Source organism: Botryllus schlosseri, chromosome 14, assembly GCF_051294905.1.
Source record: "Botryllus schlosseri isolate E-star chromosome 14, Bs_hap1, whole genome shotgun sequence".
Classification (NCBI taxonomy): domain Eukaryota; kingdom Metazoa; phylum Chordata; class Ascidiacea; order Stolidobranchia; family Styelidae; genus Botryllus; species Botryllus schlosseri.
In genome coordinates, this window is record NC_137249.1 from 5,106,681 (window position 1) to 5,125,956 (window position 19,276).

The 19,276-nt window shown below is 42.4% G+C and overlaps 3 protein-coding genes across 3 annotated transcripts; 1 reads left to right on the forward strand and 2 right to left on the reverse strand.

The window, feature by feature from the left end:
- Positions 1–206: 206 nt before the first annotated feature.
- On the forward strand, positions 207–16,254 carry LOC145455516 (DNA-directed RNA polymerase II subunit RPB1-like). Its single transcript, XM_080333496.1, has 28 exons — positions 207–465; positions 1,788–1,903; positions 1,965–2,118; positions 2,179–2,342; positions 2,833–2,977; positions 3,041–3,184; positions 3,251–3,412; positions 3,944–4,093; positions 4,159–4,362; positions 4,671–4,783; positions 4,848–5,070; positions 5,417–5,890; positions 5,952–6,034; positions 6,168–6,288; positions 6,346–6,432; positions 6,495–6,630; positions 7,295–7,476; positions 7,535–7,708; positions 8,455–8,663; positions 9,356–9,458; positions 9,559–9,783; positions 10,266–10,467; positions 10,828–10,951; positions 11,415–11,544; positions 13,127–13,309; positions 13,521–13,742; positions 13,865–14,024; positions 14,456–16,254. Exons 1-28 carry the CDS (start codon positions 385–387, stop codon positions 16,036–16,038), a joined length of 6,054 nt encoding a protein of 2,017 aa, XP_080189622.1. The 5' UTR covers positions 207–384; the 3' UTR covers positions 16,039–16,254.
- Positions 16,255–16,841: 587 nt separating this feature from the next.
- On the reverse strand, positions 16,842–18,424 carry LOC145455523 (GPN-loop GTPase 2-like). Its single transcript, XM_080333507.1, has 4 exons — positions 18,126–18,424; positions 17,418–17,672; positions 17,254–17,358; positions 16,842–17,197 (listed from the first exon to the last, which is right to left on the reverse strand). The coding sequence occupies exons 1-4, from the start codon at positions 18,422–18,424 to the stop codon at positions 16,966–16,968; spliced, it is 891 nt and encodes a 296-aa protein (XP_080189633.1). The 3' UTR covers positions 16,842–16,965.
- A 65-nt stretch (positions 18,425–18,489) lies between these two features.
- LOC145455527 (ER membrane protein complex subunit 5-like) lies at positions 18,490–19,076 on the reverse strand. The gene is made up of 3 exons (XM_080333511.1): positions 18,948–19,076; positions 18,765–18,817; positions 18,490–18,684 (listed from the first exon to the last, which is right to left on the reverse strand). The coding sequence occupies exons 1-3, from the start codon at positions 19,024–19,026 to the stop codon at positions 18,490–18,492; spliced, it is 327 nt and encodes a 108-aa protein (XP_080189637.1). The 5' UTR covers positions 19,027–19,076.
- Positions 19,077–19,276: the final 200 nt, after the last annotated feature.

A 19,276-nucleotide genomic window follows, 5' to 3' on the forward strand; every position in this document is an offset into this window, starting at 1 on the left:
TTTTGCACCAATAAGAATCCGTGAAAATGTCATATTTCTTGTGATTAAGAGGCGTGTACTCTCGTTTATATTATCATCCCCGCCTCCTCAGAATCTTATAAAAGCTGTTCGGACGGCGTGGTCAACTCAATGGCCTGTGTGGCTGGTCGTCGGCGACGTCTCTCGAGGAAGCTAACCTGCGGCGCTTGAGATCACAAGTTTTGTGTATTGCCGATCAGTTGAAGTGGTATTTTTTGCTATTCTTCAGAATTTAATCATACAATTAAGCGCAGCTTGTCCAAATATACTGGTGTGCCGGTGTTGAAGCAAGGCAGCCCGCTGTGTCGTGTGGCAGCATCCACTATCCTTGTCACTGTGGCAGAAGGTTGAAGACAGGCATCAGCTATGGGGACCTTAACCGAGTCAACGATTCCCTTGAAGAATGTCAAGCGTGTCCAGTTTGGCATCCTCAGCCCTGATGAAATAGTATGTTGGCCTTGCGATTTGAGCTGATTCTGTTACCCATTATCACATTTTCGAGTATTTTACATCAATATTCTGAATAATATTGAAAAAACAGATCCAAGTATAACCTTCCAGTAATGAGTTAAAAGCATTACCCATTGCCAAACGAGCACGTATACGCTGTTACTGTTCCGTGCCATACCACGTCTTATGTATTACCCTGCTAGGCCTACCTGGATGGAATCGATGTCCTGTGCTCACACTATTATATTTCTTTTCTTTTTTAATAAATTACTTTGACTTGCAGAATCATCGCTGCTCACCTGTTATATTAGGCAAAACGTACTGAGATTCCAGTATTGCCCTGGTACAACACTAACATCCCATAATGTGACATTTCCAAACAAATTCTTGACAAAAACTTGACATGCTGTGGTGTGACTTTTGGTCAATGCTCATAAAATTATCATAGTTGATGCTCTATTTGACTGAACTTCTGAATTTATGGAAGCTTTATCCCTCATTAATAACTATGCATGTAGCAGTTTATAAGATTGTACTTCGTTGGATACCTGGTGTGTTCAACATGTGAATTCGAAATATTGACCGTCATCATTTTATATCTGCGTTGTTGGTGTGTGGAGCAATGCCCATGTTTTGAAATGCCGATGATTAAATAAATGATAGCGTGAACCGCTTGCGTCTTGACTTCTCTGGAGTACTTAGTTGTCCCAATGAATTAAGTAATGATATTGTAAAGTGAGCAATCTGTGATAGTATAATATAATATGTCCACGGGTGAAAGTAAGATTTACACCAGGCTGGTATATCTGGATAACAATTTTGCCTCAGACAAAGCTTTGTCAAATTTGAATGTCTTGTTGACATAAAATTGTTGTCCCAGTGATTCCTAGTCTCATGCATGTTTGACAAAATGTTCACTTAAACACAAGAGTAAAAATACAATTTCCTGCATGAGACAGTCTGTTGAGCTTCGGCAAAGTCTGATACTGTGACGCTAAACGACTTGCATATCACATTTATGTACTTGAATTGATACTGAAATAGTTTCTTCATATTTCAGTGTGTGTGTAAATAATGAAATCTTGATTTGCGATTCACTATTACATTTCCCAATTGTAATAATAATATATGGCTTTCGCAGGCTCGCTAATTGCCGCAATTAATTTAATATTATAATGCATATGAAGTTATGACGTATACAGTGGCAATGCGGCTTAATGATTCACAATGTAAATCGTGGCTTTAGAATGCATGACTTCATCCTGATTTTGGCGGTGACAATTACGCGTCAAGTTAATGACTATTGAATATTTTTCCAGAAACGAATGTCTGTAACGGAAGGCGGGATCCAGTACCCTGAAGCATCCGAAGGTGGCAGACCAAAACTACTCGGTGTCATGGATCCACGGCAGGGTGTCATTGACAGAATGTCAAGGTAGCACAGAACGCACCCCAAGTCTTTTCAGTGCAATATCAATGACTCAAACTATTTCAAGATGCCAAACCTGTGCCGGTAACATGACTGACTGCCCGGGACATTTTGGTCACATCGAACTTTCCAAACCTGTGTTTCACGTCGGCTTCTTGACGAAAACAATCAAGGTGTTAAGATGCGTATGCTTTTACTGTTCCAAGCTGCTCGTTGATAAGGTAAGAAGTAAAAAGCAAAATACAGATTATTTTGGTGATTCAAGTGACTCTTTTTTTCAGAGCAATCCGAAAATCCGCACAATCGTATCGAAAACGCGTGGGCACGCTAGAAAAAGGCTGCTCCACGTGTACGACTTGTGTAAAGGTAAAAATATTTGCGAAGGGGGCGAGGAAATGGACGATAATTTTGATGTCCAGCAAAGGGAGGATGAAGAACCAAAAAAGTGAGTTAAAATATTTTATATTGACACAATGTTATTGATAAATTATTATATCATTTTATCTGAATAGTATCAGATCGGTGGTGCAGAAGTTAGACAATTTGGGATAGTGTTTTTTCACTGCTGTGTTGTCTCTGATTTCCCAAACGTCGGGATTTTGTCGAATTGGAACAATTGTTACGCATATTTGTTTTGCCGTTCTTACGTCGTGTTACTTCTTGACCAGACACTATTTTTGTAGATATATATAATATATATACACAATGTATTACATGGAACAGAAATTTCAATATTGTTTTCTGGAGTTTGCGCAATTGACCACGAATATTATTGTGTGTAACCGATGAGCGCTATTTTTTCTATCGAAGCTTTTGACAAAATTCAGCTGGGTTACATGCGCCTGTGCATATCATGTGGGAGTTGTTACAGTTTCACTATGTGGAAATCATCTGATATCATTCAAATTGCTGTTTATATATCAATATACTTGCAGGTCTGGACACGGCGGGTGTGGTAGGTATCAACCCAAAATTAAACGGGTCGGATTGGAACTTGTCGCAGAATGGAAACACGTTAACGAGGATTCTCAAGAAAAAAAGATCCCACTCACGGCCGACAGAGTGTACGAGATTTTGAAGGTAATATTTCAATGTTTTCTAGAAATGTAGTAAACTGTATTGATGTTTATTATCATATTATAGAGAGTGAGTGATGAGGAATCTGAAATTCTCGGAATGGATCCAAAGCATGCCAGACCAGAATGGATGGTCATCACCATTCTGCCAGTGCCGCCTTTGTGTGTCCGTCCTTCAGTTGTTATGGGGGGAGGTTCCGCCAGAAGCCAGGTAAGATTTGTGTGGACCGGTCTATTACCGACAATGGAAATATAACCATGACATGATTCGTTCTAGGACGATTTAACGCACAAACTGGCGGATATTATCAAATCCAATCAACAGTTGAAGAGGAATGAACAAAACGGAACTGCTGCTCATATCATTGCGGAAGATATTAAATTGTTGCAATTTCACGTAGCGACACTGTTCGACAATGAGCTGCCTGGCGTGCCAAGGGTAGGTTTGGTGGTCAAGACTATCAGCGGTAACTGGTAACTATATGTAACTTGATACTTGGATAGGATGATGTACTAATGACACCGGAGAATATATTTACAATGAATGATTTCATTAATTCTTATAAGCATTGTTTGATTATGACTTTGGAAGTTTGTGAATGAAGTAGCTTGGGCATTCAATGATTGCCTGTTTCTCCATTGCTGTGTGGTATATTAGCATTGTGCTAGTTGTCTTCATCGGTAATTGTGACCCACCAAATCACAGCGTCATCAGTCTCATATAGTAATCGTTGATAGTGGAGTAGAAGTAACGTAATAAATTTCTAGTCATGTACTAGTAGAGATTTCAAGTAAGCAAAAAAGTAATTATCTTAGGCCTCGTTTTGCTTGAAAACTGAACTGTAGGGTAGGACTGGCCTATGTAGTTTGAGCAGACAAAACTTACTTAAGTTATTGTTAACTGATCTGAAATGCAGATAAAATTTGAAAGTTTTTTTCCAGCGCCAACATTTTTCCTTGTTTCTTCCAGGCATTGCAAAAGTCTGGACGACCCCTGAAATCGATCAAGCAGCGTCTAAAAGCCAAAGAAGGTCGAATTCGCGGTAACCTGATGGGAAAGCGTGTCGATTTCTCGGCTAGAACAGTCATTACGCCCGATCCGAATCTCAAAATCGACACAGTAAGGGGACATAAATATTGCTGCGTCTTAACAATAGTTGTGTACATTTTCAATTGTCACTTCAGATTGGAGTGCCGAGGTCGATTGCGGGCAACTTGACGTACCCCGAAATCGTGACCCCGTTCAACATCGACAGAATGCAGGAGCTGGTCAGGAGAGGGAACAATCAGTACCCCGGTGCCAAATACATCATTCGAGACTCGGGCGACAGAATCGATTTGCGGTACCATCCAAAACCGTCTGATTTGCATTTACAAGTTGGCTACAAGGTAGTGCAAATGATATTTTGTACTCAGAGGTAGTCGGTAACGGAGTATCTCAATTTTTTCGAAGTACTCGAGTAGTTTTTGCTACCATGCACTGCATACTCAAGTGGTTATGTTTTATACTACTTCCACTTCTGCTGGAATGGCGTTTTGCGCAAGAGTGCTTACTTTTTACACTTTTAAAGTGGAAAGTAATTTTGGGATACATTCGCATCGCTTTTAAATGTGTGCCATTGTCAATAGAATTTGTAATATATTTGAAATGTACCTTTGTGATGCACCTCCGAGTTATTCAGAGTATGCGATTCTAGGTTGAAAGGCATATCAAAGACGGCGACGTCATTGTGTTCAATCGTCAACCGACTCTTCACAAAATGTCCATGATGGGACACAAAGTCAAAGTTCTTCCGTGGTCCACGTTCAGGTAGCTTCCTACGCCATTGCAGACTTCGCTGGTCGCTTGAAAACCGTTTTCTATGCCTCTGTAGGATGAATCTGTCGGTGACCACCCCGTACAACGCCGATTTCGACGGCGACGAAATGAACATGCACATTCCGCAAACCATGGAGACGAGGGCGGAGATTTTGGAACTGGCGATGGTGCCGCGGATGATCATCACGCCGCAGAGTAACCGACCTGTTATGGGCATCGTGCAAGATACTCTCACTGCCGTGCGCAAGATGACGAAGCGTGATTCGTTCATGGATAAAGTATGGTTTTTAGTTTTTGTTGTTTTAGTCAAAGCTAGGCCTAGAATACTTACTTTTTTCCATACTTGGGAATTGCCATTTGTACTAGAGTTAAAATTTATGATGTTTCTTCTACTTGTAGATGAGTGCCTGGCATCCTCTACCTATTTTTGCATGAAGCTCATCCACCCAATTTTAGACTAAGCTAAAATACTTACCTTTTTGCTTACTTTAAAATTGCTAACTGTACTTGCAATTGAGTAGAAATTTACAATATTACTTCTACTGCTATACAAGTACCAACAATGGCCACTTCAACCACCTCCAGTAGAGGATATGCTCGTATCACGATGTTTCTTGTCTGCAGGCGTTTTTTATGAACATTCTGATGTACCTCGAAAACTGGGACGGGCACATCCCGCAGCCCGCCATCCTGAAACCCAAACCACTGTGGACCGGCAAGCAAATCTTCTCCCTCATCGTACCCGCCGGGATAAACTGCATCCGCACGCACAGCACCCACCCCGACGGCGAAGACGTCGGGCCCTACAAGCACATCTCGCCGGGCGACACCAAAGTCGTGGTAGAAAACGGCGTGTTGCTGAGCGGTATTATCTGCAAGAAATCTTTGGGTACCTCGTCTGGGTCTCTCTGTCACATGGTGGCGCTGGAACATACGCCCGACGTGTGCCGGGAGTTCTACAGCAATATTCAGACTGTCGTCAACTATTGGTTGATGATTGAGGGTCACTCGATTGGTATCGGTGATACCATTGCCGACGCGCAGACTTATCAGGATATTCAGAATCAGATTCGAAAAGCCAAGCAGGAGGTCATTGAGGTAAGTAGTCTCTTTTGCGCTGTTGTTGTGCGCTTGTGACATGCTGTCGGTTGTTTAATAGGTGATCGAAAAGGCTCACAAAGAAGACTTGCAGCCTACGCCTGGTAACACTCTGAGGCAGACTTTTGAGAACCAGGTCAACAGGTACGTTACTGCAGTTACCCTACCATTTTCGTAGGATAAAGCCAGCTTTATAATATGCATATCGACACCATTTCCTCAAATTCAATGTTCTTCGCTATCTTTTGTTGTTAATGGCGTCGATATTGCTGTGTAGGATTTTGAATGACGCTCGTGACAAAACTGGATCCTCTGCCCAAAAAAGTTTGTCCGAATTCAACAATTTCAAAGCCATGGTGGTCGCCGGTTCGAAGGGTTCGAAAATTAATATTTCACAGGTAATGTAATTTGAAATTGACGTATGCGATTGTGTTACTCATCATATTCCATTTCAGGTCATTGCAGTGGTGGGACAGCAGAACGTCGAGGGTAAGCGTATCCCTTTCGGATTCAGGCACAGGACACTGCCACATTTCATAAAAGTATGCTTTTCCGTAAAATATGATTTGGAAGATGTACCGTAATCACTTTATTTTTCACGCAGGATGATTACGGTCCTGAATCTCGCGGATTTGTTGAAAACTCTTACCTCGCCGGTTTGACTCCAACCGAATTTTTCTTTCACGCTATGGGAGGAAGAGAAGGTCTCATCGATACTGCGGTCAAAACAGCCGAAACTGGTACGATCTAAACTGGCTAGAAGCGTATGCGTCGGCAAGATATTCTTGAATGTTTGGGCTCGATTTTCTCTACTGCCAACCTTTTACCTTGACCCTTTTTATTCAAACCTCTGCAACTTGTAGTCTTTTGTGTGTGTGTTTGCAGTCTTCTGGAGACCACAATGGCTGAAAGTCTATGTATTGTGCTTGTAGACTGATATTTTTTCATTTGAGTCCGACCAATAATTTCTCCGAGATATCAGTATCGGCCAACTCTGTCTGATGACATCGTCTCTTCTACAATTGTTACAAGTTCGCTTGTTTGCGAAAGTACTTGAAAATGTTGTGTTTGAACTACAATCATGCAAATCTTTGAAGAGCTTCTTGGAGGTAAAGAACAATCATGCAAATATGTCTGTGAATACTAGTTTTGTCATAAATGATTGAAGTTCACATTGTATATATTTTTCAAATCACTGGACCACTTATTAAAAGTTCCAGCTGGAAAATGCAACAGTTTTATGTCGGCATTATTGGTAAAATATGGTATCGGCTAAAGCGCTGCTTCTGGTTCGACGCTACTCATTATTAGTTAGGTAGAACATTTCTGCACTTCTCCCCTTGAATTATTTCATGCGGCTGTCATTTTTTAAAAGTACCTTGTCAAAACCTACCTGGTTTTTAGGTTATATCCAGCGTCGTTTGATCAAGGCTATGGAGTCCGTCATGGTCCGTTACGATGGTACGCTGAGGCAGTCTAACAATTACATGATCCAATTGCGATACGGCGAAGACGGCCTGGCCGGCGAAAGGGTCGAGTTTCAAAACCTCGCGACTTTGAAACCGAGCCACAAAAATTTCGAGAAGGTATTCCGCGAATTCTCAATCTTCCGTTTTTCGCACTTCTGAACAAACGCTCTTCCAGAAATTTCGAATGGATTACAACAACGAACGGCAGCTCCGTCACGCTCTCACCGAGGAGTTGATACGGGAGATTCAGACCGACGTGGGCATGCAGCAAGCCCTCGACACCGAGTTTGACACTCTGCGGCAAGATCGTGAGGTCATCAGGAGTATATTTCCCAGCGGAGACAGCAAGGTGGGCTTGTTATCTCAGTAAATTACATCGAGTTTTAGATGTGTCCAAAAATGTATTCCGATATGCAATTGCATCATAGGAACTGCATAATATGGTATCAATATTCAGTCACACCATGTTTAAATTGTTGATTGATATCAAGGGGGTGAATTCTGGATTCGGAATCAGCTTGAAAGTATCTGGGATTTGTTAGGATTCGGATTTTTTGCATTGTAGCGTGGTTATTGTTTATTATTAACCTGCGAAGAAAAGGAGAAACGCAAAAGCAGTTTTGATCGTATGGGTATGATTGAAGGAAAAGACTTCAGCTTGATGCAGTTGAATTTTTATGTTGATTCAATACAACACTGCCCAGTTTCAAATGAAACCAGGGATGTGCGGCTACAGAGAAAACTTGACCGACCCGTTTAAGGGCTCTCAAATTTAGCGTATACTCTGGTGAGTTCCAGTGGGCTAAGAGAAGAGACAAAAACACAAAAATAACCGAAACATACACACTTGGCACATGACTATTTTCTTACAAAATATAGTCACTAACCATAAATTTTTGGCGTGCCTCCAAGTATTACTTATTAAGCGTGTAGTTCGGTATCAAATTTTACTGATAAGTCTCCCCATCGCCAACATCGCTGCTACCAGAAAGCTAGTTTGACGCCCTTGGTCACATAGCCATATTTATATCTGACTCTCTCGTCAAAAAGGTCGTGCACCCCCCGACTGTAAACTAAACACTTCACGTATCACAGGTGGTCCTGCCAGTGAATTTGAACCGTCTGATATGGAACGCGCAAAAAATTTTCCACATCGACCTGCGGCAGCCATCGTCTGTGAATCCGTTACGTGTCATCGAAGGCGTGAAAGAGTTGAGCAAAAAGTTGATCATCGTCAGCGGCGAGGATAACCTCAGCAAGGAGGCTCAACATAACGCCACCCTGCTTTTCAACGTGCATTTACGGTAAAATAGCTGTGGAGTTGTGTGTATTCTTTCGTAAGTTGATTATTTTGGTGTAGGGTATTCCAGAATAGCATGTGTCTTCCTGATTTACTTGTATATTAACGTGTATATATTATTTGTCTGTAGCATATTTACATATATATACATGTATAGTTTACACTTTTAGTGAATTAAGGCTAGAAGCCACCGAACGAATATGACAATAGTCTCGTACCGGGAGAAATATCGAAATACCTGCTTCTCCCGACACTTGGCTGTGATTTGATGATACAAAAATGGCCGACATCCATCTCATTGTTGGTACCTTTAAATTAAACGTTTATACCGATAATTAACCAACATTGTGGTTTTATGTTTGAAATGATTGAGAATTAGCGGTCAATATTGCCGACCGAATTGATTTGAGAAGTAATCGCTCCGTGGTATCATTAAGGAGGTATATCAGATTTGGCTAGCTGTCTGGATCGTAATGAGTTTGCAATAACAGCCCCCAGGCATGCTTTATTACCACACATTTCCATTTATAACAATAATTAGTGTTTTATATTGACCCTAATATCCCCGTTAAACCTTCGAAATAGGGAGTTGCCCGTCTGTAATTTGAGTATCAACTGCCGGCAAGCTACGACTATGTCATGAACATGCACGTTACAGAGGCGTCTTGAAATATAAGCTGACACTGTTATTTGCAGATCCACGTTTTGCACGAAAAGGGTTGCTGAAGAATTCCGATTAAGCTCGGAAGCTTTCGAATGGATTCTCGGCGAAATCGAAAGCAGATTCCAACAAGCGCAGGTACTTATAACTAGTCTTTGATTTATAACATCCACAATATATACCACTGTTGCATTCCATCGTTGCGACGTATGTATAAAATATGAAACCTTATTTATAGGTCCATCCCGGTGAGATGGTTGGCGCCCTTGCTGCACAGTCTTTGGGTGAACCGGCTACTCAGATGACCCTGAACACTTTTCACTACGCTGGTGTATCTGCGAAGAATGTAACACTCGGTGTACCGCGTTTGAAGGAGTTGATCAATATTTCGAAGAAGCCGCGGACACCGTCGCTTACTGTGTTTTTGATCGGACAACCGACGAGGGACGCCCAAAAGTGCAAGGTACATTGTTTCCAAAATAGTCAGCGTTGGTGCTTGTGTAGCAGTAGAAGTAACTGCTGTAAAGAATTTCAAGTAACTGTTTAAGCCCTAGTTTTTCTTGAACTTCGGAACGGTCTAGAGGCGTTGAATATTCAACTTTTTATTTACTTGCAAACAATTACTGTTGGTTGTAAATAGCTGCTTGTACTAACGGGAATTCACAGCAAGTATCATTAGCAGTATTAATTTCCAAGTAATTAAAAAGGCAAGTTTTGCCTTGAAGACTGCAAGCTAGTAAGTAATTAACTAAGCCTTGTAAAAACTTCTCAAGTAGAAGTGGATGTAGTATCTGCTAGTAGGAAAACCTCTGAGAAAGTAAAGTACTTTGTTACTGACACCCCTGTGACAAATGCGGTAGTGAATATTTCTGGAATTTGTGGGTGTCGAAATCCTACGCCCATTTTAGCTGTTTTTAATTGACTAATTTGATCGTTTTTGATTAGGATGTTCTGTGTCGACTCGAGCATGCGACTCTGAGAAAAGTGACTGCCAACACCGCTATTTATTACGACCCCGATCCGATGACCAGCGTCATTGAGGAGGATCAAGAATTTGTGAACGTTTACTATGAAATGCCGGACTTCGACGTCAGCCGGATCTCCCCGTGGCTGCTGCGTATTGAGCTGGACCGGAAAAGAATGACAGGTGAATACCTTACCAGTGTTATATGTGTTATGTAATCAACTCGCTCCTTGTAAAATGTAATATTTGTCATTGTGGTAGTAGAATTGATCGCTGGATGTTTTTCTTGCTAAAATCCTTTTCAACTTGGCTACTTAGTGCCCGGTTGATGGTTCATTCATTGATATTTATATTTTTAACGATTCAAAACACTACGGGATTGCAATAAAATTAAAAAGTAGGAAGATGTTGAAATACTCTTTCTATAAACTGATCTAGCTGCTGCTGTCTGCAATCGAGGCTGTAATAATTGGTAAGATAGTCCGTGAAATAATCTCATTTTAACATGAAAAAGTCCGCAACTCACGCCGCTTATCTCAACAGATAAAAAGCTTACCATGGAACAGATCGCGGAAAAAATCAGCGCCGGATTCGGCGACGATTTGAACTGCATCTTCAACGATGATAATGCCGAGAAACTGGTGCTCCGAATACGAATCATGAACAAGTATGTGATACATGTCTTGCTGAGAAAGAACTACACCTACCAATATAAGTTTACCTGCACATATGATATGTACTGTAATCATGTAGCGTCAAATAGGGTTAGCGGTGACTGATAATGTATGATATGACTCCTGAGTATAACTTAAGTATACCATTGAATAATATATCCATATTGAAATAAACCCATATATTTTCGGCTGACACTTACTCGTCAGGGGTGATAGTTAGCAACCAGTCGATAACTGAAATTAAATTGTCACTGTTCTTGTCAATTCTCTACTAGTTGTTGACAAGTGTAAGCTGGAAATTTTGGGTTTATGATTTAATGTACGAGGTTAAACCAAAGTGAACTGTGATGGGAAGTTATGAATTATTGAACCTGTTATATCAACAGCTAAGTCGTTCCCTGTTGACGTAGAGAGAATCATAAGACATTGCGTCTAACACCGCCATTACGATTATAGTGAAGAGTCTAAAATGGACGAGGACACCGAAGAACAAGTCGATAAGATGGAGGACGACGTGTTCTTACGATACATCGAGGCTAATATGCTGACAGACATGACGCTGCAGGGTATACCTCAAATTGCAAAGGTGAGGGGCTACTGAACCTACCACATAAAATGGGATTTACTGTAATGAAACAATGATGTAATGACCCGTCTCGAGTGTCATTTGAGCAGCCCGTTGCTCGATCGAAGCTGACCAATGAAACAGCTTCCTCGCGCAGGTGTGTGCACGCATCGTGCTCGCACACCCACCACGTTCTGAAACCGTGGCTGAGATTCCAGGATGCTCATCTCTGTTATATATTCCATTTCGACGCGATTCTTTTTTCAGTGGTTTCTCTCGTGTGTCTATTATTTTTTTTCTCTTCTCTCGTCTGCATTTCTTCTATCATCAGAAATGATTGCTCTCTGATGGTGCAATATGTAGCTGGGATTGTTTGCTTGGGTGGTGTTTAGCTCTCTCTTTTCTGCTAGAAGTAGTCGCACCAGTATTGCGTAACCCAGGCAACTGTATACTGATCGACTCTGCCTCTCTGTGTTGAGAGGGGTTTGCGCTATGAACCGAAGCGTGTCTTTTCATAGCACATAGCATGAAAACATCAATACATTTTGTAATGCAAAACATTTTTGCGCAGAATTTTTGTGGTGTATTGAACTGATAAAATTGCTAATAAACCAATGATGATGATGAATTTGAACCCTGCGAAATCATGCAATACAGTTGATCTCATCTGTATCTTTACTTACCGAATTATCGCCTTACTGCCGTAAGCATCGAATTGTGCGAGTTGACGAACTATCACTTCGGAGTGTCAAAAGTTTTACGCAAATATTTTCTCAATAGTTTGCCTCGTGTTTGATGACTTTTTCATACCTGCTAAAAATTTCCACTCCCATTACACGAGATCCTCGTCAAAGGGAACTATCTACTTGCCCCCACCCAATAGCAACTTAACTAAGATCTATGGAGACTCAGGACCTATCATCTGGAATGAATTACCACAACATATCTGAGAATCGCCTTATAATAGATCCAAAAAGACCTACTCAATCCCCTCCTTATATTAACACTGTTGTCCTACCTTGCCCAGACATTGCTTCGTTGATCATTTGCTACCATCGTTTACTCTTTTTTATTTTCCTTTTTGACCTAACATTCTGTACAGCCAGACTGTATAGAGTCAAGTGCACCTGTTTGGTGCTGGTGTGATCAGACTAGATGACCTTTGCGGTCGTATCGATCATCCCTATCTGATACCGAGTACTGTGCATGCATATGTTCTATACCACCATCATTGCCGTCTGTTTTATGTATTGTGGTCGGATGAAAATGAAGACTCTCTCTCTTTGTAGGTACCTAGGATTAACTGCTATAAAGTATGCGAGTTTCTGCTTCAAGTAGTTTTGACATGCCTTGTATGTCGTTTGTTTCAAGAGTAGCAACGCTTGACTACCTATTGCTACGATGCAAAATTCGTTTTTGTATTTTATTGTTCATATGAGCAAGCAACTCCATGCATTCACCACCTAGCCAATGCCAAAGAAAATCATGTCACTTCCGTGCTGCTGTCGTAAATTTACGTCAATTTGTCACCCGTCATAATTTTCTCGGTAACAACCGTGAGAAGTTCTCCATCCCAATATTTTTTTGAATTTCTGCCGTGCAGGTATACATGCACTTGCCGAAAGAAGAAAGCAAGAAGCGAATCGTCGTTACTAAGGAAGGAGAGTTCAACGCAGTTCAGGATTGGATTCTCGAAACTGACGGAACTGCGCTGATGCGCGTCTTATCGGAGAGAGACATCGACCCTGTCCGAACCACTTCCAACGATATCTGTGAAATATTCTCCGTAAGTCCGTTCGGAACCTTGAAACTCCCTACACTTCAACTGAATGTCATTCGCAATTTTCTGACCTCTTTATATCTTGAATATTGACGAATGTCAGTTTATAATTCCCCACTATTCATATCATATTGTCAGATGTGTCTCAATGTTACTTTTAGACCACTTTCCTGCCCCCATCTCCCTTTCGTGTTTCCAATTTATCCTATCCTCACAGGTGCTGGGCATTGAGGCCGTGAGAAAAGCGTTGGAACGCGAGATCAACCATGTCATCTCTTTTGACGGCTCCTACGTCAACTACCGGCATCTGTCGTTGCTGTGTGACGTCATGACTTGCAAAGGTCACTTGATGGCCATCACGCGTCACGGCATCAACAGGCAAGAGACTGGCGCTCTGATGCGATGCTCTTTCGAGGAAACCGTCGACATTTTGATGGAGGTTTGTTACAGACTTGCAACTAGATAATTCAAATTAAAGCTGATATTGCCGAAGTACTGGTAATTTAATTCTAATCTACCGTAATTCACGACCAGTGTGCTGATCTTGGAGATTTGTTGCAGGCCGCTTCGTCTGCCGAGACCGACTTTATGAGTGGTGTATCTGAAAATATCATGCTGGGCCAGTTGATACCGGGCGGCACCGGTTGTTTCCAGTTGCTGTTGGACGCGGAAAAATGCAAGCAGGCTATGGAAATTCCTACAAACATCGGCGGCGTTGGAGGTAGAGTTTGATTTAGAACAGTGCTGCCCAGAGGTGGTCAGTAACAAAGTACTTTTCGAAGTACTCCGAGTACGTTTTGCTACTTGCATTACTTGAAAGTTGTGATTTTAGACTACTTACAATACTAGGCCTAAACTCAAATATTTACTCTCCTAGATATCTCTTGTACTTAGTAGATATTTACAGCTTGACTTGAGTACCCAAAATGGCTACTTTGACCACCTCTGGTGGGACCTGACCTTTTTTGGCGGCAGCCCAATTTCCGATTTGAAGACGCGTCACTTCAGAGCTTCAGTGTACAAGACTAAGATATTGATATTGAAATTAAAGCCGAATATCTTTCTTTGGCTGACACTCGTCAGAGGTCATAGTCTGCAAGTATTCCTGAATTGAATAGAACATGTATTTCAAGAGAACCATTATATTTTCAGGCACCGGAATGTTCTTCGGATCGATGGCGTCTCCGAGCTCCATGTCGCCCAGCATGACCCCATGGGCAGGCGGGGCCACTCCCGCATTCGGCGCCTTCACCCCAGGATACGGCTCCGGCATGACCCCTCACGCGGCAGCATTCTCTCCGGCTCAATCCGACGCATCTGGATTTTCGCCCGGGTACAGTCCGGCATGGAGCCCGGCCCAGTCCCCTGGACCCGCGAGCCCCGCGTCACCGTACATTCCATCGCCGAAGCATGCGGGTTTATCGCCGAGTTACTCCCCGGTATCACCGGCGTACGAACCAGGCACCCCAGGGACACCGCAAAGTCCGAAATACAGCCCCGGGTACACTCCGTCGAGTCCGACATATTCACCGACTTCGCCCAGGTATTCACCAACAAGTCCCGGCTACAGTCCGACATCACCATCATATTCGCCAACCAGTCCATCATACTCACCCACATCACCCGGGTACAGCCCCACGTCACCTTCATACTCGCCCACGAGCCCATCATACTCCCCGACAAGTCCAAGTTACAGTCCAACATCACCATCCTATTCACCTACAAGCCCGTCTTATTCACCCACTTCACCAAGTTACAGCCCCACGTCGCCAAGCTACAGTCCTACCTCACCCAGTTACAGCCCCACATCTCCGAGTTACTCACCTACTTCACCTTCTTATTCACCCACCAGCCCCAGTTACAGTCCGACGTCACCGTCTTATTCACCAACAAGTCCATCGTATTCGCCTACCTCACCCAGCTACAGCCCGACCTCGCCCAGTTATTCACCGACTTCACCTTCTTATTCACCAACAAGCCCCAGTTACAGCCCGACGTCACCGTCTTATTCACCCACCAGCCCTTCGTATTCACCTTCAAGTCCCAGTTATTCTCCGTCGTCTCCAAAGTATTCACCATCGTCCCCGTCTTACAGTCCAGCGTCACCGACTTACTCTCCCACCAGTCCGAAATACTCCCCGGCCAGTCCGTCTTACAGTCCCGCCTCTCCGGACTACAGCCCGTCCAGTCCGTCTTACTCGCCTTCGTCTCCATCATACTCCCCGTCTTCACCGTCGTACAGCCCGACGTCTCCAAAGTACTCTCCGTCGAGTCCAAAGTATTCACCATCCAGTCCTGGGTACTCGCCTACTAGCCCGGCGTACTCGCCAGCCAGCCCAGAGTACTCGCCTTCGTCTCCGACATACTCCCCTTCGAGCCCGAAAACTGCAGACGCGAGTCCATCGTACAGTCCCTCTGTGGGATACTCTCCGAGCAGCCCCAATTATTCGCCGTCTAGCCCTGGTTATTCGCCTTCAAGTCCGCAATATTCGCCAGCGAGTCCTAATTACGGCGCAGGAGACCACGGTATATCGCCTGCCTCGCCGACTTACAGTCCGTCAAGTCCATCTTACAGCCCAGCCAGTCCAGCGTACTCACCGTCGAGTCCGAACTATGCACCGAGTTACTCGCCGGCCAGTCCGCAAGGCGACTCGTATTCTCCGAGCTCACCCTCTTACACTCCGAACACTCCAGGAGGAATGGCGTACCCGCCACCAGACGAGGATTCCGATTGATGCGACTCTCCTTTCGGACTTTGATGTTTTATATGGGTACTGGTGCACGCTATACACGAGATTTGCATATTGCGTGGGAGGTCTATTCGTTTGGGCTGTTTTAAAACACTTTTTCCGAATTTCGCTGTGTACAGACGCTTGATGCGACCTCTCATTGAAGTCGTTTTGTCTTTTTCTCGATCTTCGCGGCTGAATAAATGGTTCTGCTTGGTTTCATGGGCAGTGATCGCTGTCTGGTTAGGAAAATCCAGGAAGTTAACGACTTGGTTCCTTGAATCTACGTTGTATTTGAATTGAAGGGTGTAGGCTGTAGACATCAGATGTATGTATTTGAGTGGTAGGTCTTCACCGATACGTTAAATATTAATCACATCAGTACGCCACGCGATAGGAGAGTGAGATGCTATTCCTTCTGGATTACTCAGTAGGTTAGTAGCGTAATTTCACACAGTCCTTTAACAGATGTCGACGTGGAACTATTAAATGGATTCGGTGAAGTGGGACATACATTGCCATCAACATAGTGCAATAGTCAGAGCCATCAGTAGAGATATTTTTAGTACAGTCGGTATTACTCAACTAGTCGCCAGGATTTCGTAATTGCTAGTTGCCTAGTACTCAGCCCTTCCTACCTACCTTCAGCGCATTTCAAACGTTCATTTTCTACTTCTAGTATTAATTCTGCACTACTTGAGACACAGATGTTTAGCAGTACCGACAGAAATACCTTTTCTGAACAGCATACTTTGTAATGCCACGAGTAAAACTTGCATCGCGTCAAACTTAAAACACAGTCACCAGCATTTTCTCAAAATGAATCTATTACATATATTCCATTCAAAAGACATTTCACAATCCGGAGAATCTACTGTAGCACACCATCATACACTGCATGTTCCATCTTCCAATAGACTTGTACAAAAACATTCAGGATTCATTTAGATATTTGTCATGCACAGATGCACTTTTGAAATATTGCAAATCTGCTCCGACGGCTGTTGACAGCAACCTCTGAATATCTCTTTCCTCCACATCACCAAAACAGTATCCGTTGGCATTATCGACTTGACGAACCACATTCAGCATGCTTTGCTTATCTTGAACGTTCAATGGAATGAAACTGACAAGACTGTAGTCTTCGATGACGCTACAAAGTTGTCTGGAAAATCGACGTGATTAAATGCAATGATATTAAACATATTTGTAACGGCATACTCATTCAGTTTGTGATACTTCTTCCAAAATGTGGAACTTTTATCTAACGATAAGAGTTTTTCAAGATCAAGTACTTCTGTGTAATATTCCAAATGAAACGCCAACCTGTAAATCGAAACCAGTGCATCATAGAGTGCAAAGATAAGAAGACAATGCTAACATACTTTCCATGTTGCTCCGCCACATCCATCTTCGAAAGCACATTTACGTGCGGCATGCTGATGTGCAGCATGGTGGCGAGAGATGTCAAAAGCACAGACACAAATTTGTGAGCGTCGGAACAGTAATGCGAATCGACCAGGTGAACGGCGGTGAGACGCATGTCATATTCCTTGCTTGTGAGTTTGGATATAACATTTTTCAGTGAAGAATGGTGGGTGTAGAGCTCAACTTGACCAGGGCAGTCAAATACAAGATATCTAAAATGTAACAAAATTGTTATATCTTCAATATAATCAATAATCCTTGTGTTTGATGTAGTTGCATACAAAAATGGAAAAAAAAAACATTCCTGTACTCAAGTAGACACCAACTACAGAGCATAACTAATTTGAGCACAAGGATTTAAGGACTTTTATCAATGCAGCATGATATGAACCATCATTTTGCAAGCAGGCCTAGGCTTCCCAGTAACTACTTCAGATATGAAATCTTTTCGGTTAACCAATGAAACTTGGAGGCGCATCTTTCAGTGGCTGTGATTATTCCATTCATGAGATTATTACAATTTCTGAATATGCTATTTTCAAGATATCAATTCAACGAAAAAACAACATACAACATAGAGATGCAGACTATTATATCGATATCACATCATCAACTCAAATGAGAAATGCATTTACCACAATCATGTTGAAAAAAAATGATCATACTTTCCCGTATGCTCTTTTAATTTTTCAACAAGCCAGTCCATGTTAGCTTCAAGATATTCCATGCAGTATAGGAGTCCACCATTGGGACCCAGTTGCAGGTTATCCATGACGTCTTCAAGAGTTATAAGTTCACTGATGTCAATATCGCAATCGTAAGGTATATTGTCATTTGCCGGGTCGAGGTTGATAATGCACACTGGTCGTTTTAGGGCAGATAAAAATTGCTGCATGCCATTGCAGTATGTGGTTTTGCCAGAACCCGGCGGTCCAATGACGACTTGGCCGAATGCTGTCTTCATGATTGGAGATTGAAGAAAGATTGCAATAGAGTTCCGATATAAAACTGTAAAGTCTTGGGAAAGAGCTAACTCCTTTGCCTGATGTTATCGTGCAACGTTTTGCCTCTGTGTTCAAAAATATAGTATGAAGGACGATTGCCAACTGTGTCAAAGGTGGCCTTCTTGATATCTGCGTTCACGAGAATGCTCTTCAGTTCTCCAGATGCCAGGATGATACCCCAAGATGCTAGTACAAACCCAAGTATTGTTTGGATTGTGATCTGCAGTTTATAAAGCGATGAATAATACAATACATATAGATAAAAGTCATAAAACAACAGCTTCTACAGGGCATACTCACATCAATTGGCAAGGAATGTATTTCTTGCTGGGTCAAACGCACATATGAGCGATCTAAAACAGAGAATCAATCAATTTCGCAAAATCTGTAGTCACAATCAGAGCAATATGCCATCCATAGTGTAGTGGCATTGTTTTACACATAACTATTGATGTGTTATAAAATACACTTCACATAACATACGTTGAGCTGCAGACACTGCGCCGTGAGCGATGAAAAGGAATCCTATTAGCAGTAGAATATTCCTCAGAGTCTTTGCCATTCCCAGAAGCTTAGAAGCAAATATGATGTTGTAACTACTGATGCTGTTCTGACGAACAAATTAAACGGGGACGATTTAGCATTGACGCCATGGATTCTCGAAATGAAATGTGATCCCACAGGAAAGGCCTGGAGATATCCAATTCCCGTAGTCTAGTTATCGGTTTATCCACAAACTTCCGAAATCCGTTAAAAGATACCGTGATTCGTATCCACTTATGCCTCTTCATATAATCTTATTCGCTATTTTT